The sequence below is a fragment of the Pistacia vera genome, unplaced genomic scaffold (assembly GCF_008641045.1).
Source record: "Pistacia vera cultivar Batoury unplaced genomic scaffold, PisVer_v2 Contig267, whole genome shotgun sequence".
NCBI lineage: Eukaryota > Viridiplantae > Streptophyta > Magnoliopsida > Sapindales > Anacardiaceae > Pistacia > Pistacia vera.
Window position 1 is genome coordinate 243,077 of NW_022196076.1, and position 22,801 is coordinate 265,877.

General features: G+C 33.2%; 3 protein-coding genes across 4 annotated transcripts; all 3 read right to left on the bottom strand.

The window, feature by feature from the left end:
• Positions 1-1,490: 1,490 nt before the first annotated feature.
• LOC116133211 (beta-glucosidase 12-like) lies at positions 1,491-4,797 on the bottom strand. Its single transcript, XM_031418896.1, has 13 exons — positions 4,628-4,797; positions 4,479-4,548; positions 4,323-4,381; positions 4,114-4,189; positions 3,886-3,963; positions 3,429-3,516; positions 3,074-3,329; positions 2,838-2,953; positions 2,532-2,746; positions 2,399-2,430; positions 2,195-2,297; positions 1,995-2,100; positions 1,491-1,887 (listed from the first exon to the last, which is right to left on the bottom strand). The coding sequence occupies exons 1-13, from the start codon at positions 4,787-4,789 to the stop codon at positions 1,716-1,718; spliced, it is 1,533 nt and encodes a 510-aa protein (XP_031274756.1). The 5' UTR covers positions 4,790-4,797; the 3' UTR covers positions 1,491-1,715.
• Positions 4,798-11,325: 6,528 nt separating this feature from the next.
• LOC116133213 (beta-glucosidase 12-like) lies at positions 11,326-14,615 on the bottom strand. The gene is made up of 13 exons (XM_031418899.1): positions 14,447-14,615; positions 14,298-14,367; positions 14,142-14,200; positions 13,933-14,008; positions 13,718-13,795; positions 13,261-13,348; positions 12,906-13,161; positions 12,670-12,785; positions 12,364-12,578; positions 12,231-12,262; positions 12,027-12,129; positions 11,827-11,932; positions 11,326-11,719 (listed from the first exon to the last, which is right to left on the bottom strand). Exons 1-13 carry the CDS (start codon positions 14,606-14,608, stop codon positions 11,548-11,550), a joined length of 1,533 nt encoding a protein of 510 aa, XP_031274759.1. The 5' UTR covers positions 14,609-14,615; the 3' UTR covers positions 11,326-11,547.
• Positions 14,616-18,794: 4,179 nt separating this feature from the next.
• LOC116133212 (beta-glucosidase 12-like) lies at positions 18,795-21,663 on the bottom strand. 2 transcript variants are annotated; one of them, XM_031418897.1, is made up of 13 exons: positions 21,488-21,663; positions 21,327-21,396; positions 21,179-21,237; positions 20,987-21,062; positions 20,702-20,779; positions 20,534-20,621; positions 20,179-20,434; positions 19,953-20,068; positions 19,625-19,845; positions 19,512-19,543; positions 19,325-19,421; positions 19,115-19,217; positions 18,795-19,039 (listed from the first exon to the last, which is right to left on the bottom strand). In XM_031418897.1, exons 1-13 carry the CDS (start codon positions 21,647-21,649, stop codon positions 18,871-18,873), a joined length of 1,527 nt encoding a protein of 508 aa, XP_031274757.1. In that variant the 5' UTR covers positions 21,650-21,663; the 3' UTR covers positions 18,795-18,870. The 2 variants fall into 2 exon arrangements, with proteins under 2 accessions (XP_031274757.1, XP_031274758.1); XM_031418898.1 differs by lacking the exon at positions 18,795-19,039 and having other exon boundaries at positions 19,134-19,217; positions 19,360-19,421.
• Between the last annotated feature and the right edge of the window lie 1,138 nt (positions 21,664-22,801).

Here is a 22,801-nt window from a genome sequence, read left to right on the forward strand (position 1 = left end):
TACGTTTACAAGTCCTTTAACACTTGTAAACATGAGTGAACAAGAAATTATAAGTTCTAAAACACTTACTAATTCAATTGAATTGAAGAATTTCACTCCAAGTCCTAAAACACTTGGATTGTGAAATGTAGAATGCAATGAAGGAAATTCGGCCCAAGCAAGTTCCAAGGAGGGAGAGAGTCCAAATATTTCGGCCCAAACCATTCTAAGCCCAAGCTAAACAAGAGAAGCTCAAGCCTACCAAGAAAGAATTCTAAGTGTTGAAGTGATCTTATCCGACCCATGTCTCACTCTAAAGGGGGAGATCCACATAAACCCTTATTAGATCCATTTGCATGATTCTCAAGGTCCAAACTCTTACACCCTTATTAGTAGACTTAATTAGACTCATTAATCAAGCTTTGATCTAATAAAGTAAGTTTATTTCAACTAATGAGGTGGTTAAAGATATAGATCCTAGAATTAGGGAATCATGTCTCTTTTGCATTAAATAGGCATAACTTTGCTTTTTGAATGAATGACTTGTAATATTAGTTAAGTTTATTTCATTTTAATGTATTTGTCAATTACTTGTTTACCCTTGTATTTACCTATATAAAGACAACTATTTAATTGTAACATTTAGCTTATAAAATATATGAAAATTGGTTTGATCCATTTGAGAGAACTTTTGTGTTCTTGAGTGTGTATTCTTTATCCAAGTCTTGGCAAGAGGATTTGGTAGTAAATCAATTCAAGTTGGTGGAGTAATCTTTTAGGCTTGAAGTGCTTTTACTTATCTTGGTCCGAAAATTGCAAGTGATTTGTACTCTAATATTTGTGTTGGCCGAATTTTACTTGATTTGTGGTATGTGTTGTGTTGTATTGGTTGGAAATGGATCACCCCTATAAACTCAACAAAACCTATTTCAAAAGAACTTTGCATACTTGGAAATTTCATATGAATCAAATAAAAAACATTCAAACAAAATTCCTGACCTTTCACTTGCAAATTTCATATTCTAACTCATACCCACTGTTATACCAAAACTTGTATTTTTGTAGATTGGGTTATCTTGGGCTATACACTTTCTTATCTACTCTATTGAGAGACTTTTATTGTAAAACCATTCTATTCTCAAATTGTGAAAGAGAGTGTTACACTCTTAGGGTTCTGGGCATGTCTAACGTGAGAAAGTAAGTCCTAATGTGTGTGTGAAGTTTCAATTGCACTTTGTGACGCAATTTTGTGTAAAGGTTTAATAGCATTATTGCTAATTAAGAAAAGTTTACAATTAGGATATCTGATTTTGATAATAATAATCAAACAATGATGGGGAGAGATAACATATTGTATTATAAAATGTTAGATATAGAACCTATATATCGAGGAGAACTCATCTTTAGCTTTATCTCGTTAAGTATGGAAGAAATTTTAACATGTATATATGATTAACTAAAGACATTTAACCTCTATTATAAATGAAGCTGAATATTTAGAAAAAGTGATTTTTTATTAATGTCAATTCCCCACCATAATAGGTGTTAGATTACAACTCTACTAACAGTAAATTTGGAGAATGATTACAACTGCAACTCAACGTTAACTTGGCAGGAGAAGACTCATCCCTGCTCTTACTTATTGGACGTCACTTAATCAACCAAGACTCATTCATTCTAATTTCTTGAAATAAAAACGTACAATTAATCTAACACCATTTACCGAAGTATTAGCTCTACTTTTGTAGGAAATTCTTGAACCAAGTAGCCGATTTCTTAGGATATCTTTTCAATCTGCCATTACTAAAGTCCACGAAGTTGATGCCAAACCTCAAAGTAAAACCAGAGGCCCATTCAAAGTCATCTAAAAGTGTCCAAGCAAAGAAACCTTTGACATTCACACCGTCTCTGCCAGGAATATCATGAAAATATTATTTACTACGAGTTCTTTGAATATAATTAATGACTAATTCACTGATTAGAAAATTAATAAATAATGAGAAAAGCAAACTCACTTAATGGCTCTGTGGAGGAACAAAAGATGGCGGTAGTAGTAAAGTACCCTGACTGGATCCTCTAGGGCTTGAGGTAAGGTAGCAGTATTATTAGTATCACAAACCCCTGGAAAATATCATAAGGTTGGAGAAAATTAATTAAGATTACTTATGAAATTGGTCAGTCAATGAAGTGATATCAATTGAAGAACTTTTCCCACCATTTTCAGTTATGTAAATAACAGGATTCTTGTAATTTCTCTTGGTGTAAAGCAGAAGATCTCGGATCCCCTTTGGATAAACGTAAATCCAGCTTGAACCAGGCTGCCAAACAATAGAATTTATATATTATGAAAATTCTAATCATTTGAACACATGTCAAAAGTTTTTTTTATTTTTTTTTTTGGTTGGACTCATATACATACCTGTTCGCCAATCGGGACCCCGTTACGCACGGCTGCAAAAGAAAAATAAATAGAACGAATTCATTAAATCACGTGAGTCAAAAGCAAATAAGCAAAATCTAGCAGTATTTTTATGTTTCTTCTACAAACTTACCTGTCGTCTCAACTCCGGAATCGGTTGAGTAGCTAATATTGACAGTAGCGGCAGGAATACTCCTAGCATAATATGTTGTGTAGTAATTTATTCCAATAAAATCATAAGATCCAGTGAGCCTCTTTGATTGCCTCTTGCTGAACGGTGGAAGTCTTATTCCTACCCGTTTACGCATGGACGCTGGATAATCACCATACACCACTGGGTCCAAAAACCTGTAATGTAAATTACAGAAAATCATTATAAATGGCTTCTTATTTAAATTATCTTTAGTTAATTAATTAGCAGTTTGGACAATTTACTTACCATCCAAGATTGAAATCAAGGGCTCTTTTGGCTGCCGCAACATCAGATGCGGAATTGGAGTAAGGTAGCATCATAAAAGTCGTTAATGTTATTCCAATCTGCCCCTTCTGAGTTGCCTATATTATTAACACCGTAACATAATTTAATTTTTAGTTCTTCAGTTGGTTCTATAAAAGCCGAACACTGACACATATATATACATAACCAGAAATAGTTAGCTAGTACCTGTAACTTACCTGGTACTTTTGCTTGTATAGTTGAACTGCTGCTGCATGAGCAAGAAGCAGATTGTGGCCAACAGTGTAAGGCTCGGTGGCAGAGTTTCCGGCCTGGCATGATTCATCTATATATTTGGAGCAGCGGCCTGGTGCCCAACCACCGGTGTCATAACCTTGGCTAGCAAACATAGAGGGCTCATTAAAAGTGATCCAGTGCTTCACCCGATCACCAAATTCTTTGAAGCAAAGATCAGCGAAGTGTAGATAATCATCCCTGTATTTTTCAAAATAATTAAAATAATCTCTTATGTGGTCATGAGAAGGATTGGGTTGTGTGTGTGCACGTGTTGTGTGAAATTCAATTTTCACTTACACAAAACGAAAGCTTAAAAGGCCACCATAATCATCTTCCAGGGCTTGGGGAACATCCCAATGAAAGATGGTCACAAAGGGTTGCAGACCTGCGCGCAAATTGTAGTATAACATATATTAGCATATATTTTACAAGAACTAATTAAAATTAATTCTTCTTATTTAATAAATCTAATATATTACTTGGTACGGTGTATTTTAGATTCTTTTTGGTTTGGTTGTAATTATGATTTTATTGAAAAGAAAGTCCAAATACATTTGAATAGAGTCATAATTAACATCTTTCATGTGATAACTATATCTATATGTAATTTTCGGCAGTGAATCTATATATGATCAGCTGGCGGGGTCATGGTATTGAGCCGTTATCAGTTGTGACTTTATTCATTAAAAATATTTTGGTGTTTATCAATTTATTTAATGTAAGACTATAAAGATGAATGGGCTAGAATTATCACCATTTGCTAGTAGCTCGTTGATGAGATTATTGTAAAAACGAATGCCCTCCTTGTTCACTCCCCTTTTCAGCTTCCCACCTGATTTGTGGCCAAAGAGCAATTATAATACAAATTAGAACCTCCCCTGTAAGTGTAATGAAGGCAAGCCTATTGATGGCATTTGTTCGAAGTTAACTAGAATACTATGGATGGTTGTTTCGAGGAAATGAAGAGAAATAATGATATTACCAGGAAGAACTCTAGACCACGAAATGGAAAATCTGAATGCATCCGTATTCATATCCTTCATTATCTTTACATCTTCCTGTGATTATAGTCGTCACATTTTAATTTGTTAAAACTCATACAACTTATAATATTCAATACAGAGAAGAGAAAAGAAGCCAACAACATAAATATAGCAAACATAAATAAAGAAGAGATAATCTTCTCCAAACCTTGTAACGGTGGTAAAAATCTTCTGTTATATCTCCATTGCTGCCATCCGATATTTTTTCTGTAATTCAATAGAGAATACAGAAAGTTAAATGTCGAAGAATAAGATATGACAACAATTCATGCAATCAGAGATATGTTTGAGGCACTGTAAAAACCTGGGTGTGCGTGAGTGAAATTATCCCAGATACTTGGCTTCCTGCCACCTGTAGCTGTCGCACCTTCATACTGTGGAAATCGTATAAATTTTTAAGAAAATTTATTCGTTACATGTATATATATAGTAATTAAGTGTATTAATTTGAACCTGATAAGCTGAGGAGGATGTTCCAAAAACGAAACCTTTTGGAAAGCTAGTACGATTGAAGAGATTCTGGACTTTACCACTTGTTGCTGTTATGCCCTGTGTTTGAGCTAATATAGCGATAAGAACCAGGAGATAGGGTGCAAGAGAGGGTTTAATACCCATATTTGATTGTGTTTTGAGCTTCGAATGCATCCATGGCCTTCCCTGTTGCCCCTATTTATACTGCGTCCATGCATATTAGGTATAATGACCATACACTCCCTAAGGTTTACCTGAACAATGTTAACAATAAAAAAGAAATTAACTTAAGAATGACTAGAAATCTGGGATCTTCGGTTTATAGTAAGGAGCGATGGATGTTACGGACCAAACTGCATGTGGCCCAGTCCAGTGGTCCAAAGAGTCACGGTCATGGTCCTAATCCTAAATTGAAGGACTAGGACCATGAGTGAGATAGAATGGTCCATGTAATAAATATTCATAAATATGTGTTAATTGGCTGCTTTCATCAGTCATAACGAGACACGAATTAATTGATAATGCCATACACTAATAACAGTGACTTTTGAAATAAGTTTCTTGTCTTTCTCCCTGATTGGTGTATGCGTGTGTTATATTCCAGAATACTTTCATAATGATAAGAAGAGCAATAATGATCGTACAAGGCGGTATTCTAGACCAAGAAATGGAGCATCTGTAAATACTACCAAGAAATGGAGAATCTAACGCAATTGTATTCATTTCCAATACTCCCAAGAAATGGAGAATCTGAACGCATCTGTATTCATTTCTTTTATTATTTGTACATCTTCCTGTAATATTAATTTTCAAGGACATCATCATAAAATTATTGAATATATATATATATATAAGATCATCAATTATACAGTAATGAATAATTATTATCAGCTCAAAGCTTGTGTTATGAAAAAAAAACTGATACGGAAAAGAAATAAAAAGCTGCATGAATTCATATATATACTGCTAGGTGATAGCTACTATCTTGAACAAAGAAGAAAAAGAGAAATAATAATATTCTCCAATTAAACTTTATAAACGATGGTAAAAATCAACTGCAACATCTCCATTGCTGCCATATGCTAGGGCCCCTTCCACCTTTTTTTTTTGCGGCACCTTCATACTGGAAATTTCAATAAACTTCATAATTAGAAATTTATTAATTTTGTTTTACAACATTAATAAACATATGTATTAATTTGTACCTGGTAAGCTGCTGAGGCTGTCCCGAAATGAAATCTTTTGGAAAGCTACTATGAATCTGAATATGATCAGCGGCTACTATGGGCTGGGTTTTAGCTAATACAGCAATCATAAGAATTATGAGGCACGGCACAACAGAGTCTTGAAAACCCATTATTGATTCCGATTGTGGTTTCAACTTTGAAGCATACAACCTGTATCCATAATATATATAAATATCAGTATCACAAGCTCGTTTATTTATTTAATTAAGAGATTCCACTTCCAGCATTAAATTAATTTCTAAAATGGTAATGAAAGAGACATTAATTTTCACTAACCCTACTAGCCTAGCTCTATATCCTCTCTCATCGCAAACTATACAGTATATATCCCATTGTCATCTTCTGGTGTTTAATTAACTGAAATTATCTTTTAACTAATTTCTAAATACCTTACACATTTACGTTGTTATGAACTCCCTGTCCAGCTTGAACCAGGTTGCCAAACAATATATTGTACATAATTTTTTAATAAACCCACCCCCGATATATCCCCTCAGAACTTTTGGGCTTTCAGCTTGTTTAGGCGATCTGAGCTACAGAGAGCTACAGAGTACTGAGTTTAAGGCTGAGACTAATGAAAGGTGTTAGGTGTTGTTTCTGTTAAAATGGGTTTAATTAGTTACATTATAAGGAAGTTTATAAATATTTGTTGTAAGAGTAAATAGATGAGTTTGATTTTTTTGTATTTTACTTTATACAATAAATCTTTCATCCCTTACCACATTATTTTATACAATAAATTTTTGTAAATTTCTTTTTAAGATCTAACGTCTAACATTATTGTCGCTTTAAACTTCCCGAGGTTTGGTCAACACTTAAACTACAACCCTCCCAGGTACCAAGAATTATAATCTTATACAGCGTCTCTCAGTATGTTAGTTTCAACGGGCGGACGGCGGTAAAATGACTTTATACCCAGTTGACAATATCCTACCATTGCCCAAACCCGATACTTGAAACCCAAACCGGTGCTCCGAACCGAGACAAAACCCGAGACCAAATCCATAAATGTTAATAATTAATTAAAAAAAGAAAATTACAAATTCAATTTCAAACACCACTCACCGCTTGCTCTTTCTTTACGCCATCGCTCTCAATCTCTCCTTCCCTCACCGCTCCACAAAACCTGTCTTCTTCCTACCCAATCACGATCTCATCCAACCTCATAGCACCACCTGCATACTCCAATTATCTCGTTGCTGAACAAGTGATCCATTCCGAGAGAGTTTTATGTAGTCTGGCTGCTTTCATAGGTGGAATCTGCCCCCCAAACCTTTCCCTCCTCTACTAGCCTTTCCCGGTCAACTGTAGAAATCCTTCAGAATTCAATTGCCGCCTTGTGATTTTTTAACCCTCTTGTTGTTTCCTTTTCTGCTTTAGTTTTGATTTTGATAATTTTGTTTTAGTTTAGAGTTTTAAGTGTTTGTGTTGTTGGGTATTAGAGGGAGTGAAAAGGTGGTTGAAATTGAATTGTTGGTGTTTGAATTGGAGAGTGGAAATGCTGGGATTTGCTGGCGCAGATGAGTGGAGGCGGTTGCCGGCTTTGGTTGTTGTGGACAGCCGGGTGTTTGGGGTTAGATTTGGGGGTTAGATTAGGTTTTTTAATTTTGCTTCTTTATTAATTATTTACTTATTCTTGTAACTGTTATGACTGTTTTGCCCCTCTTCTGTCTAAAGTAACGAAAAAAATTCTACCATCTGATCTGACAGATAGCAGCGGGTTTTGCGTAATTCTTGGTACCTGCGGGGGTTTTTGTTTTGATCAAACCTCGAGGGGTTAAATAATAATCCCTTAGTTAAATAACTAATCATTAATAAAACGGTGCGTTTTAAACCTTCACTAACTAGTTACTAAAGTGTTATTTCATTTGCTTCTTTGTAAGCCCGACTGCCCAAGTATATGAAACCGATCAATGTACTTTCATTTGGGTTAACGACAATCCAGATTAAGAAATTCCCAATTTCGTTCTTGCTTTCTCATTTCTCTAAAATCATTTGAAGAACCAAGTATTGAGGACTTTCAAGATGCATATCTAACCAAGTTTATATCATTTGGAATCTACATGTAAATTAATTTTATTAACTTAATGAGCCATCATGCTCTTATTTTGATGATAACAAACTAATGTGTCATTAAGTATTATTACTAATTTGTGTAAGTTTATACTTAGATGACATATTGGTCCGAATTCTAATTTGGTCAACCGGATGTGGCTTTGTCGTTTAAACGATTAATGTCATGTTAGTGTCATCTCAAATCCGATCGATCAGATTTAAAGCGGTCAACCAGTTTCTACATATTTTAAGCTCTAATTTTAAACATAATGGTTATATTTTTGCACTCCCCCATAGAATCTCAACAAAACCTATTTCGAAAGAACTTTGCACCACTAATCAAAGCAAAAACATTCAAACAAAATTCTTGACATTTCACTTCCAAATTTCATATTCTAACTCATACCCATTGTTATACCAAAATTTATATTTTTGGAGATTGGATTATCTTGAGCTATACGCTTTCTTATATACTCTATATATTGAGAGAGTTATATTGTAAAACCATTCTATTCTGGAATTGTGAAGTAAATCTTGGGCATTTTTGGTGAGAGAAAGTAAGTCCTAATACGTGTGTGAGGTTTCAATTGCACCTTGTGGCGCAATTGTGTGTAAAGGTTTAATAGCATTAATTGCTAATTAAGATATGTAAAAATTTACAATTAGGATACCTGATTTTGATAATAATAATCAAACAACAATGGGGAAGTAACATATTATATTATGAGTAATGATACACCTACAACATTTTTTTCACAAACTTCTTCTTACAATCCAGACGTAACAGCTCGTAATGGGTCATACTTATGTCTCACCAAATAAATTGCGACTCACCAATTGCGAGCTATCACATCGAGGTTGTGAGAGGAGGTTTGTGAGAAGAGGTTGTGGATGTAACATTTTTCTTATATTAAAAAGTATTAGATATAGAACCTATCCAAGAGAACTCATCTTTAGCTTTATATTGTTAAGTATACATGGAAGGAAACTTTTAATATATATATATATATGAAGTCGAATTTTTAGAAAAAGTGATTTTTTATTAATGTCAATTCCCCACCATAATAGGTGTTAGATTACAACGCTACTAACAATAAGATTGGAGAATGATTACAACTGCAAACTCAACATTAACTTGGTAGGAGAAGACTCATCCCTGCTCGTACTTATTGGACTTCACTTAATCAACCAAAGACTCATTCATTCTAACTTTGTTGAAATAAAAACGTACACTTAATCTAACACCATTTAATGAAGTATTAGCCCTANTTTATAAGTGTAGTATCACTCTTAAATAATAATCTCTTTGTTAAATAACTAACCATGAGAGAAACGGTGCGTTTTACACCTTTGCTAACTAGTTACTTACTAGAGTGTTATTTCATTTGCTTCTTCTTTGTAAGCTCGAGCATATAAACAGATCAATGTGCTATCATTTCAGTTAACGAAAATCCAGATTAAGAAATTCCCAATGTCGTTTTTGCTTTCTCATTTCACTAAATTAGTAAATTCATTTTAAGAACTAAGTATTAAGGACTTTCAAGATGCATAGCTAACCAAGTTTATATCATTTGGAATCTACATGTAAAATAATTTTATTGACTTAATGAGTCATCATACTCTTATTTTGATGATAACAAACTAATGTGGTCCTAAATATTATTACTAATGACTTGCATTTAAGTGTGTACTTAGATAACATGTTGGTCTGGATTCTAATTTGGTCAACCAGATGTGGCTTAGTCGTTTGAACGACTAGTGTCATGTTGGTGCCACCTCAAATCCGATCGATCAGATTTAAAGCTGTCAACCATTTTCTACGTTTTTCAAACTCTAAAGTTGAGCATAACGGTTATATTTTTGCACTCACCCTTGATACGTTTATAAGTCCTAAAACACTTGTAAACATGAGTGAACAATGAATTACAAGTTCTAAAACACTTGCTAATTCGGTTGAATTGAAGAATTTCACTCTAAATCCTAAAACACTTGGATTGTGGAATGTGGAATGCAATGGAGGAAATTCGGCCCAAGCAAGTTCCAAGGAGGGAGAGAGTCCAAACATTTCGGCCCAAACCATTCCAAGCCCAAGCTAAACAAGAGAAGCTCAAGCCTACCAAGAAAGAAGCCTAAGTGTTGAAGTGGTCTAATCCGGCCTATGTCTCACTCTAAAGGGGAAGATTCACATGAACCCTTATTGGATACATCTGCATGATTCTCAAGGCCTAAACTCTTACACCCTTATTAGTAAACTTAATTAGGCTTATTGATCAAGTTTTAATCTAATAAAGTAAGCTTATTTTAACTAATGGGGTGGTTAAAGACATAGATCATAGAATTAGGGAATCATGTCTCTTTTGCATTAAATAGACATGATCTTGCTTTTTGAATGAATGGTTTGTAATATTAGTTAAGTTTATTTCATTTTAATGTATTTGTCAATTACTTGTTTACCCTTGTATTTGCCTATATAAAGACAATTATTTCATTGTAACATTTAACTTATGAAATATAAGAAAATTGGTTTTATCCATTTGAGAGAACTTTTGTGTTCTTGAATGTGCATTCTTTATCCAAGTCTTGGCAAGAGGATTTGGTGGTGAATCAATTCAAGTTGGTGAAGTAATCCTTCAGGCGTGAAATGTTTTTACTTGTCTTGGTTCGAAAATTGCAAGTGATTTGAACTCTAATATTTGTGTTGGCCGAATTTTACTTGATTTGTGGTATGTGTTGTGTTGTATTGGTTGGAAATAGATCACCCCTATAAACTCAACAAAACCTATTTCAAAAGAACTTTACATACTTGGAAATTTCATATGAATCAAATAAAAAACATCAAACAAAATTCTTGACCTTTGACTTGCAAATTTCATATTCTAACTCATACCCATTGTTATACCAACACTTGTATTTTTGTAGATTGGGTTATCTTGGGCTACACACTTTCTTATCTACTCTATTGAGAGAGTTTTATTGTAAAACCATTCTATTCTCAAATTGTGAAAGAGAGTGTTACATTCTTAGGGTTCTGGGCATTTCTAATGTGAGAAAGTAAGTCCTAATGTGTGTGTGAAGTTTCAATTGCACTTTGTGACGCAATTTTGTGTAAAGGTCTGATAGCATTATTGCTAATTAAGATATCTAAAAGTTTACAATTAGGATATCTGATTTTGATAATAATAATCAAACAATGATGGGGAGAGGTAACATATTGTATTATAAAATGTTAGATACAGAAGCTATATATCGAGGAGAACTCATCTTTAGCTTTATATCGTTAAGTATGGAAGAAATTTTAATATGTATATATGATTAATTAAAGACATTTAACCTCTATTATAAATGAAGCTGAATATTTAGAAAAAGTGATTTTTTTATTAATGTCAATTCCCCACCATAATAGGTGTTAGATTACAACTCTACTAACAGTAAAATTGGAGAATGATTACAACTGCAAACTCAACATTAACTTGGTAGGAGAAGACTCATCCCTGCTCTTACTTATTGAACTTCACTTAATCAACCAAAGACTCATTCATTCTAACTTTGTTGAAATAAAAACGTACACTTAATCTAACACCATTTAATGAAGTATTAGCCCTACTTTTGCAGGAAATTCTTGAACCAAGTAGCCGATTGCTTAGGATATCTTTTCAATCTGCCATTACTAAAGTCCACGAAGTTGATGCCAAACCTCAAAGTAAAACCAGAGGCCCATTCAAAGTCATCTAAAAGTGTCCAAGCAAAGAAACCTTTGACATTCACACCGTCTCTGCCAGGAATATCATGAAAATATTATTTACTACGAGTTCTTTGAATATAATTAATGACTAATTCACTGATTAGAAAATTAATAAATAATGAGAAAAGCAAACTCACTTAATGGCTCTGTGGAGGAACAAAAGATGGCGGTAGTAGTAAAGTACCCGGACTGGATCCTCTAGGGCTTGAGGTAAGGTAGCAGTATTATTAGTATCACAAATCCCTGGAAAATATCATAAGGTTGGAGAAAATTAATTAAGATTACTTATGAAATTGGTCAGTCAATGAAGTGATACCAATTGAAGAACTTTTCCCACCATTTTCAGTTATGTAAATAACAGGATTCTTGTAATTTCTCTTGGTGTAAAGCAGAAGATCTCGGATCCCCTTTGGATAAATGTAGATCCAGCTTGAACCAGGCTGCCAAACAATAGAATTTATATATTATGAAAATTCTAATCATTTGAACACATGTCAAAAGTTTTTTTTATTTTTTTTTTTGGTTGGACTCATATACATACCTGTTCGCCAATCGGGACCCCGTTACGCACGGCTGCAAAAGAAAAATAAATAGAACGAATTCATTAAATCACGTGAGTCAAAAGCAAATAAGCAAAATCTAGCAGTATTTTTATGTTTCTTCTACAAACTTACGGGTCGTCTCAACTCCGGAATCGGTTGAGTAGCTAATATTGACAGTAGCGGCAGGAATACTCCTAGCATAATATGTTGTGTAGTAATTTATTCCAATAAAATCATAAGATCCAGTGAGCCTCTTTGATTGCCTCTTGCTGAACGTTGGAAGTCTTATTCCTACCCGTTTACGCATGGACGCTGGATAATCACCATACACCACTGGGTCCAAAAACCTGTAATGTAAATTACAGAAAATCATTATAAATGGCTTCTTATTTTAATTATATTTAGGTAATTAATGAGAAGTGTGCACAGTTTACTTACCAGCCAAGATTGAAATCAAGGGCTCTTTTGGCTGCCGCAACATCAGATGTGGAGTTGGAGTAAGGTAGCATCATAACAGTCGTTAATGTTATTCCAATCTGTCCCTTCTGAGTTGCCTATATTATGAACAACGTAACATAATTTAATTTTTAGTTCTTCAATTGGCTCTATAAAAGCCGAACACTGACACATATATATACATAACCAGAAATAGTTAGCTAGTACCTGTAACTTACCTGGTACTTTTGCTTGTATAGTTGAACTGCTGCTGCATGAGCAAGAAGCAGATTGTGGCCTACAGTGTAAGGCTCGGTGGAAGAGTTTCCGGCCTGGCATGATTCATCTATATATTTGGAGCAGCGGCCTGGTGCCCAACCTCCGGTGTCATAACCTTGGCTAGCAAACATAGAGGGCTCATTTAAAGTGATCCAGTGCTTCACCCGATCACCAAATTCTTTGAAGCAAAGATCAGCGAAGTGTAGATAATCATCCCTGTATTTTTCAAAATAATTAAAATAATCTCTTATGTGGTCATGAGAAGGATTGGGTTGTGTGTGTGCACGTGTTGTGTGAAATTCAATTTTCACTTACACAAAACGAAAGCTTAAAAGGCCACCATAATCATCTTCCAGGGCTTGGGGAACATCCCAATGAAAGATGGTCACAAAGGGTTGCAGACCTGCGCGCAAATTGTAGTATAACATATATTAGCATATATTTTACAAGAACTAATTAAAATTAATTCTTCTTATTTAATAAATCTAATATATTACTTGGTACGGTGTATTTTAGATTCTTTTTGGTTTGGTTGTAATTATGATTTTATTGAAAAGAAAGTCCAAATACATTTGAATAGAGTCATAATTAACATCTTTCATGTGATAACTATATCTATATGTAATTTTCCGCAGTGTATCTATATATGATCAGCTGGCGGGGTCATGGTATTGAGCCGTTATCAGTTGTGACTTTATTAATTAAAAATATTTTGCTGTTTATCAATTTATTTAGTGTAAGACTATAAAGATGAATGAGCTAGAATTATCACCATTTGCTAGTAGCTCGTTGATGAGATTATTGTAAAAACGAATGCCTTCCTTGTTCACTCCCCTTTTCAGCTTCCCACCTGAGAGCAATTATAATAAAAATTAGAACCTCCCCTGAAAATGAATGAGGGCAAGCCTATTGATGGCATTTGTTCTAAGTTAACTAGAATACTATGGATGGTTGTTTCGAGGAAATGAAGAGAAATAATGATATTACCAGGAAGAACTCTAGACCACGAAATGGAAAATCTGAATGCATCCGTATTCATATCCTTCATTATCTTTACATCTTCCTGTGATTATAGTCGTCACATTTTAATTTGTTAAAACTCATACAACTTATAATATTCAATACAGAGAAGAGAAAAGAAGCCAGCAACATAAATATAGCAAACATAAATAAAGAAGAGATAATCTTCTCCAAACCTTGTAACGGTGGTAAAAATCTTCTGTTATATCTCCATTGCTGCCATCCGATATTTTTTCTGCAATTCAACAGAGAATACAGAAAGTTAAATGTCGAAGAATAAGATATGACAACAATTCATGCAATCAGAGATATGTTTGAGGCACTGTAAAAACCTGGGTGTGCGTGAGTGAAATTATCCCAGATACTTGGCTTCCTGCCACCTGTAGTTGTCGCACCTTCATACTGTGGAAATCGTATAAATTTTCTTAAAAATTTATTTGTTGTATGTATATATATAGTAATTAAGTGTATTAATTTGAACCTGATAAGCAGAGGAGGATGTTCCGAAAAGAAAACCTTTTGGAAAGCTAGTACGATTGAAGAGATTCTGGACTTTACCACTTGTTGCTGTTATGCCCTGTGTTTGAGCTAATATAGCGATAAGAACCAGGAGATAGGGTGCAAAATAGGGTTTAATACCCATACTTGATTGTGTTTTGAACTTCGAATGCATCCATGGCCTTCCCCATTGCCCCTATTTATACTCCAACGTTCGTGCATATTAGGTATAATGACCATACACTCCCTAAGGTTTACCTAAAACACAATTAATTAAGTTCTTCAGATTTATATATATAATATTCTGAATAGTTGGTCAAAATACTCCACCTTCAAGTCAACAATCTAAAAGAGGGCAAACAGTTTAGTATATACGGGTTTTTTTTTTTTTTTTTTTTCATTTAGACTGAACTGCATCAATTGTTCTCTGCTAGGATTGCAATTATTTACTGAAAATTTCAGTTGTAACTTGAGTGGATCTTGGGTGATTAGGGATTAGTCATTCGGAAAGGGTGTAATTGCTCTTATTCTAGAGATTCCAGGTTGAGTCTCTCTAGGGTCAAGTTACTGGTAGTTTAACGTTGAAGAGAAAGATTCGTGAGTTCTTGTAAATATTTGTATTCTTTGATACGTTTGATAATAGTATAGCGAGTTATCTCATTTCCGAAGCTCAACGTGGACGTAGCTTGCTTAAAACTTGAACAAGTGAACCACGGTAATCTTGGTGTTCTTGTGTGTAATCTGATTGTATTTGTGAGTTGTTTGTTTCTGGATTCAAAGTATAACAGTTATTATACTTACCTAACCATCCGTAAATCTCTTTTCAAACTAGTTAATGAGTTTCAAGAACTTAAGTATACATTTTCAAGACCATGCCTTCATTAGAGATTAAAGCTATCTAGATATCAGAATTTTTAGTCTGATCCTTGGTATTATTGAAGAGTCCAAAGTCAAAAACAGATGATAAATTATTGTGCAGCTTAATTAAAGTGGAGAAATAAGCAGTAGTACACGTTAAGTTTCCTCTTTTAAGTGTCAGGTTTTCTAATACCAAATGTCAGATATAAATTTCTTGATTTTAGCCAACAAGATATCTTCTGTTCCCATGCACATGCTTTGTTTATAAATAATTACCACTTTCTTTAGTTTAATTATATTCATGTATGCATCAATAAGTTAGTTTATAGGCAATAAAGTCTTTTATGAGCAAGAATCTATTTTCTATTTTATATAATACATGTGGGACTATTTTCTACAGTCCTTATATTGGACTTTATACTGCATTTTCTTTTTCACCATGTGGCAACTAGATCTAGTGATGGAGATAGATGCATACACTGATAAAGAATACTTAATCAGTTTGGATTATTAGCAATATTATTAGTCTGTGATAAGGAATGTGAAAGTTGTAATTAGGTTTTGGCGTGTATTAGGATATATTTATCTCTTCTCCACATGAGATTTTTTTTTTTTCTTGTCGTATATCAATATTTTATACTATTATCATGATGTTATCTATTGTGAATCAAATCCGTCGGTGCAACTTTCCTATTTCTGATTTTCTCAAACTTTTATAGCATGACGCTAAGGGAGAGCCATCTTCTTTATTTGTACTGATTTTTGGTTGTTTATTTTATAAATTAAGTTCCTCGAATGGATATATATGCCTCGAGATTTGCAAAAAAATTATACATCAAAATTTGAAATAACATCATCGCGATCGATCTCTCTTCTCTCAACAGTCAACAAGATAAGCAAAATTCTGATGATCACTTGTTTCATTCAAGAATATTATTTAATTCTAGGTTTTCAAGATATATACATCAATGCGGCTTAGTATTTGATTCTAGACAAGATATATCGTGTATTTAAAGCCAGTTTTTTTTTTTTTTTAATATATTTATGCACCATAATTCTTACTGCCAATAATATTATAATCCTATTTTGAGCAAGAATTTTCAGATTATGATAAAATATTTTAATCATATCGTTATTTATCTCACACGTTTTTAAATTATCTTTGAACGTAACATTAATTAATTAAGAAATCATATTAGACCCTTGTGTTTAGGACTAATAATGATAAATAATAATAATAATAATAACTTAATATATTAGTGCATTAAAAAAACATGTGGGGTTTATCGTTTGGTTAAGCAAATTAATACGTTCTAATAATATAAACAATTAAACAAATAGTAATATATGTGCAACTCATGGAATTCATAAAATCATCTTGTCTAGATTAATAAATTTTTTAATTTATTCACACTGTTATAGATCCAATACTATGAGGGCAGAATGAACAAAAGTTAACCTTTTCCATGTTGTTATATCAAATTTATAAATTAATGGGTTCTAATAATAAATTAAAGTGTTCTTTGTTAGCCCCTTCACAGTAGTGAAAGGAGGGGGACGCTCACCCGGGCTGTAATTCAAAGTATCTTCTTTATTTGCATTGGAATATCTTTGTTTATTTAATACTTTGAAATCCTCTAATGCACATGTATAGAGGTTTACGCCCCAAAACAAAAATTTGAATGTTAATTAATAATTACCGTGTGTTTCAAGAAGCATAATTTAATATAACCTTTCAATACAATACTTTTACACAGGGTAAGTTAACAATAAAAACTAAACTTTATCACAAGACTTAGTCTCACATATATATAACGAAGAGTTTATATTATATAATTAGATGATTGATTATTAATGTTCAGATCCAGCTCAGAATTTTAAGTTGATCTGCCCGTTGAAAATTAACCTGATCTGGCTGAGCCCGCTCTATGTAGTTTTAATTTGAGTTTAGCTCAAAAATCAAGTATCAGATTTTTTGTCTAAAAAAAGATCTACTATTATCAATTCTATGTCACGCACATGTTTATTTATAATTACAGGTTGTTTATATTTGGTTAGCTCCAATAAATTAAATTTTATTTTGACCAAGAAACTTCAGCATGTACATTATATATTTGTTTTACAATACAGTTACTAATCTCACATGTTTTTTATCTGCACTGCTTCATTTATTTATTTTCTTATTGTTATTATCCTTAGTCATTATTGGACCTGGTTCATACTTTGTACGGGTTAACACTAACGCATTCATTTCATGGTAAGCCCAATTAGTAATTGGGTTTGAAGTTTTTTTGTAAATATTTAGGCTCGGAAGTGTGTAGCCCAAATGTTACTAGGTTTTCTATTATATGTGTACTATAATAGTAAAAAAAAAAAAAACCTAATGTGAGAAACTCTATAAAAGGAGAGGAGAGAAAGAGTGAACTGTTGTCATTACTATTATATTGTCGTAAATTTCTAAAACAAAAAAACAAAAAAAAAAAACTTTTCTATTTGTAATGCTGGACGTAATTCCTTTATTGGAAATGAACTAAGGTAAATCGATGTTCTTCTTTACTTTTTTGTTTCAATTATTTTGTGTGTTTTGACGATATTTTTCAATAGAAATGAAGATCAATTGCATGATTTCTTAATAGAAGAATGTTACGTTCAAAGCATCACAATTTTTTTTTTTAATTGAAAAAAAAAAAAAGGCATATTCTTAGTATAGACCCTCAATTAGAGTTGCCAATTTCCAAGTACACAACTAGAAACTAAATAATTAAAATCAACCGCATCTTCAAACATTAAAATTGGGATTAGAAACCGACCTTAAACTTTTCTTTAAGACTGGATAAATATCCAGACTGACATGGTATTATAGATTGAAGAGTTTAATTACAACAAATAATTAGATGAAGTGCAGTGCAGCTTAAGTAATCAATGGAGTCATAAGATTCACAACAGTTCAGCATTTTAAGTTACTAAGAAGTTGCAGGTGTAATCTGGATGAGCTTGCTGAGTTTGCAAAAGGTAGTTGATTACTTAACTTTATTCTCAACTTAGGTCAATTAATCACGTTTTCAGATTTATTGTATACGTTACTTATTCATTTGTAATTTGATAACCTTCCCATTCAATTACTAAAAACTTCAAAATTCAACTACAGCTCATCATTTTAAGTTGATATGCATGTTGACAATTAATGCCATCTGGCTGCTCGCAATTTGTAGTTTTAATTTGATGTTAACTCAATAATTTAAAGTTTCAGATTTGGGTATAAATAACTAAATAAGATAATATTATAAATTTTATGTCATGCATGTCTTTTGATTTATATAGAAATTAAGTAGGTGAAAGTATCTAATGAATTGAGGAGATGTGTACTTATTTAATTATAACATAGCTTGAATATCAACAGAAGTTGAATTTTATTCATGTTCATTGTAGATTACATCTATACATAAGAATTAATTAAAGATAACAAATCCTGCTTATTTATGAACTTCACTTCTTAGACACATAGAACTGGTTGTAGCATATAATACGAAGCATGAGTTTCCTCGTCTATTACTTCTTGAGGAAATTCTTGAACCACTTAGCGGAATCCCTTGGATGTCTTTTCAAGCCATTACTATAGTCTATGTAATTCATCCCAAACTTCATTGTATAACCACTCGCCCATTCAAAGTTGTCTAAGAGTGACCACACAAAGTACCCTTTTACATTCACACCCTCCCTGCAAAGATTAGAATGATCGATGAGAAAATTAGTTCTTCTTTTCTTTAATAAATGAGAAAGTAATTAAACTCACTTAATGGCTCTTTGGAGAAACAAAAGATGGCGGTAGTGGTAATTTATCCTCATAGGATCCTTCAGGACTTGAGGTAAGGTAGCATTAGTAGTGTCACAGACCCCTGGAAAAAGATTAAAATAAATTGGAATTCGTGATCAAATACATTTACGTAATTTTACCAATGAAAATTGGTCACTCAAATCATGAAGTAATTGGAAAACTTCCCACCATTTTCAGTGATGTAAAAGACTGGAATGTCGTACTTTTTCTTTGAGTAGGTGAGAAGATCTAGTAATCCCTTCGGATATACGTAGATCCATTTAGCCTGTCAAACAAAGCAATTAAGTTAATTAGGAATATTGATTCTAATTCTTTGATCACATGGACAGTATTCATAGATAATGTATACATATACCTGCGGGCCAATTGGGATCCCTCCTCGCTCGGCTGCAAAAGAAAATAAATCAAACGAATTGATTTGAGTCAAAAGTGAAGAATTAAGTAAAGTTAGCTACTCTAGGAACTTACCGGTCGTGTAAACATGGGAATCAGTTGAGTAGCTAATATTGACGGAGTTAGCAATAGGAACAATATTAACAGCATAATTTGTAGTGTAGTAATTCAATCCAATAAAATCAAAAGATCTTTTGAGCCTCATTGATTGCTTCTGACTGAACTTTGGGAGTCTTTTTCCCACCTCCTTTCGCATGGTGAATGGATAATCACCGTAAACGACTGGTTCCATAAACCTATATATAATCATAAGTGAATAACAGAATATCAATATATATGGCTTATTAATTATTAAGATATCATAAATTAATTCATGAACAGTTTTGATAATTAATTTACTCACCATCCAAGATTGAAATCAATGCCTCTTTTGGCTGCCTCAATATTAGGTTTCGAATTATCGTAAGGTATCAACCAAGTAGTGGTCAGAATTACTCCAATCTGGCCCCTTTGCTTCGCCTGTAGATTATATTATGAAAAATCATTAATTTCATTATTATAGTTTTAGTGCTTCAATTCGTTATAAACAACGTTAACCGAAGAAGCTAACTACTAGCTATGTCGCTTACCTGGTACTGTTGCTTGTATAATTCTACTGCTGCGGCATGAGAAAGTATCAAATTGTGGCCAACAATATAAGGCTCGGTGGCAGAGTTTCCAGCCTCGCATGCTGAATTTACCCATTTGGAGCAGCGGCCTGGTGCCCAATTGCCCAAGTCATAACCTTCGGTAGTGAACATATTGGGCTCATTCAGAGTGATCCAATGCTTCACACGATCACCAAATTCTTTGAAGCAAAGTTCGGCGAAGTCTCGAAAATCATCCCTGTAATTTTCAAAATAATTAAAATAATCTCTTATGTGGTCATGAGAAAGGTTGGGTTGTGTGTGTGCACGTGTTGTGTTAAATTCAATTTTCACTTACACAATACGAGAGCTTAAAAGGCCACCATAATCGTCTTCTAGGGCCTGGGGAACATCCCAATGAAAGATGGTCACAAAGGGTTGTAGACCTGCGCGCAAATGGTAGTATAACAGATATTAGCATATATTTTATAAAAGACGATAAAGATGAATGGGCTAGAATTATCACCATTTGCTAGTAGCTCGTTGATGAGATTATTGTAAAAACGAATGCCTTCCTTGTTCACTCCCCTTTTCAGCTTCCCACCTGATTTGTGTCCAAAGAGCAATTATAATACAAATTAGAACCTCCCCAAGTGTAATGAAGGCAAGCCTATTGATGGCATTTTTTGTAAGTTAACTAGAATACTATGGATGGTTATATTTATAATAAACAAATTGTACATTTTTTGTAATATTCATATTTAACTAAAACTGTTTCGAGGTAATGAAGAGAAATAACGATATTACGTACCAGGAAGAACTCTAGACCATGAAATAGAGAATCTGAGTGCATCCGTATTCATATCCTTCATTATCTTTACATCTTCCTGTGATTATAGTCGTCACATTTTAATTTGTTAATAATATTTAATATAGAGGAGAAAAGAATCCAGCTACATAGATATAGCAAACATTAATAAAGAAGAGATAATCTTCTCCAAACCTTATAGCGGTGGTAAAAATCTACTGCAACATCTCCATTGCTGCCATCGGAAATTCTTTCTGCAATGCAACAAAAAGATCAGATATTACAACAATTAATTTATGCAAATAGAGATATATGCATGGGTGAGGTACAGTAGAAATTAAACCTGGGTACGTGTGAGTGAAATTATCCCATATACTAGGGCTCCTTCCTCCTTCTTTTACAGCACCTTCATACTGCACATCCATCGTATTCATATTCTTATAAATGTTACGTTGTTTTACAGTGTAAGACATTCTTATTTAATTTGAGTATATAAATTTGTACCTGGTATGCCGCGGAGGCTGTCCCGAAAACGAAACCTTTTGGAAAGCTTCTACGACTGAAGGGAATATGCCGGGAATGATCACTTTCTACTATGCACTGAGTTTGAGCTAATAAGGCGATAAGAAGTAGGAGGCAGGGAGGAAGAGAGTGCTTAATACCCATAGTTGATATTCTACCTAATTATATGTAGTATCAGGGTAGATGTTATACTCCATGTATATTTATGGAAGGTTATGATATGATTACGTATCAAAACTCACCACCGCCTCATTGAATTAATGATCTTACTAATTAGGGTAATTAAATATGTGATTAGTGGTAGCAGGTAGGATGTCAAAATAAAGTCCGGTCTGAATGGGACCCGAAACTTTGAAAAAGATAAGTCACGACCGCACCACAGCACCAGATTATATTTATATATTATATATTTATACAAGGGTATATTTTTTTTATACACATTAGCACTTAAGAACTTCAAATATACTTTCCATGAAAGGAAAAGAAAATAGCTGTAAGTAATCATACTGCCTTTAGCACAAATAAAATGGATGTATGAGTTGCAAATTTATGTGTGTGTGTTTGTGTTATGTTTAATATATCATTAGAGGAATGACATCTAACTTCCAATGACAAATCATATATATATATATATGCTTGTCCACCTTAAGTTAAAATTATAATGATCTCAAACTTGAATGAGTTATATCTAAAAATAAAAACAAATCTTAAAGAAACATAGTCGTTCAATCATGCATGTGTTTCAAGAACTTAACTCAAGTCTAAGGCGATACTTTTGCAACAAGGCAAAGTTTAGAATGTCAATAGAAATGTTTATATGTATAAGTTATCTAGATATCATATCAGAACCTTAATCTGATTTACTTCACCGTAAAGAATGTGATGATCTTAATTAAATCTACGTTTTCAATATACCGTACATAAATCTGAAACTTGATTAATTGGGCTAAGCTAAGTATAAAATTAATTAATATAACTGCCAATTGCTGATTCAGCAGGCCAACGCAGATCACACCTATAACTTGGAATGCTGAGTTGGAGCTGAACTTATGACTTCACTAATAAGTTCATTGCAATTAATCATTTTATTGTAAAATACGATTAAACTCTTCAATATACAATCGAAAGGCCGGGTTTTGTAATATTAATTTAGCAAGTCTCAAAGTACACCATTTTTGAAAGAACATATCTCTCAATTTGCAATAACTTTGTATTATATTATGTTTTAATTAGAATTTACTATCTTATCTGTAATTTGTGAAAGGCTTTAACGTTATCAAGGATGATAATTGTTGA

What these genes read in the sequence shown, in the direction of transcription:
- LOC116133211 (XM_031418896.1), bottom strand. Translation starts at nt 4,789, where the DNA reads ATGGGTATTAAACCCTCTCTTGCACCCTATCTCCTGGTTCTTATCGCT. An exon ending in GGGTCCCGATTGGCGAACAG is followed by an intron (nt 2,298 to 2,398) that starts GTATGTATATGA and finishes ATTGTTTGGCAG; the next exon opens with CCTGGTTCAAGCTGGATTTA. An exon ending in TTCCTCCACAGAGCCATTAA is followed by an intron (nt 1,888 to 1,994) that starts GTGAGTTTGCTT and finishes TATTCCTGGCAG; the next exon opens with AGACGGTGTGAATGTCAAAG.
- LOC116133213 (XM_031418899.1), bottom strand. Translation starts at nt 14,608, where the DNA reads ATGGGTATTAAACCCTATTTTGCACCCTATCTCCTGGTTCTTATCGCT. An exon ending in GTGGTCTAGAGTTCTTCCTG is followed by an intron (nt 13,796 to 13,932) that starts GTAATATCATTA and finishes AATTGCTCTCAG; the next exon opens with GTGGGAAGCTGAAAAGGGGA. An exon ending in GGGTCCCGATTGGCGAACAG is followed by an intron (nt 12,130 to 12,230) that starts GTATGTATATGA and finishes ATTGTTTGGCAG; the next exon opens with CCTGGTTCAAGCTGGATCTA.
- LOC116133212 (XM_031418897.1), bottom strand. Translation starts at nt 21,649, where the DNA reads ATGGGTATTAAGCACTCTCTTCCTCCCTGCCTCCTACTTCTTATCGCC. An exon ending in CAACGAGCTACTAGCAAATG is followed by an intron (nt 20,622 to 20,701) that starts GTGATAATTCTA and finishes ATTTGCGCGCAG; the next exon opens with GTCTACAACCCTTTGTGACC. An exon ending in TATACAAGCAACAGTACCAG is followed by an intron (nt 20,069 to 20,178) that starts GTAAGCGACATA and finishes TATAATCTACAG; the next exon opens with GCGAAGCAAAGGGGCCAGAT.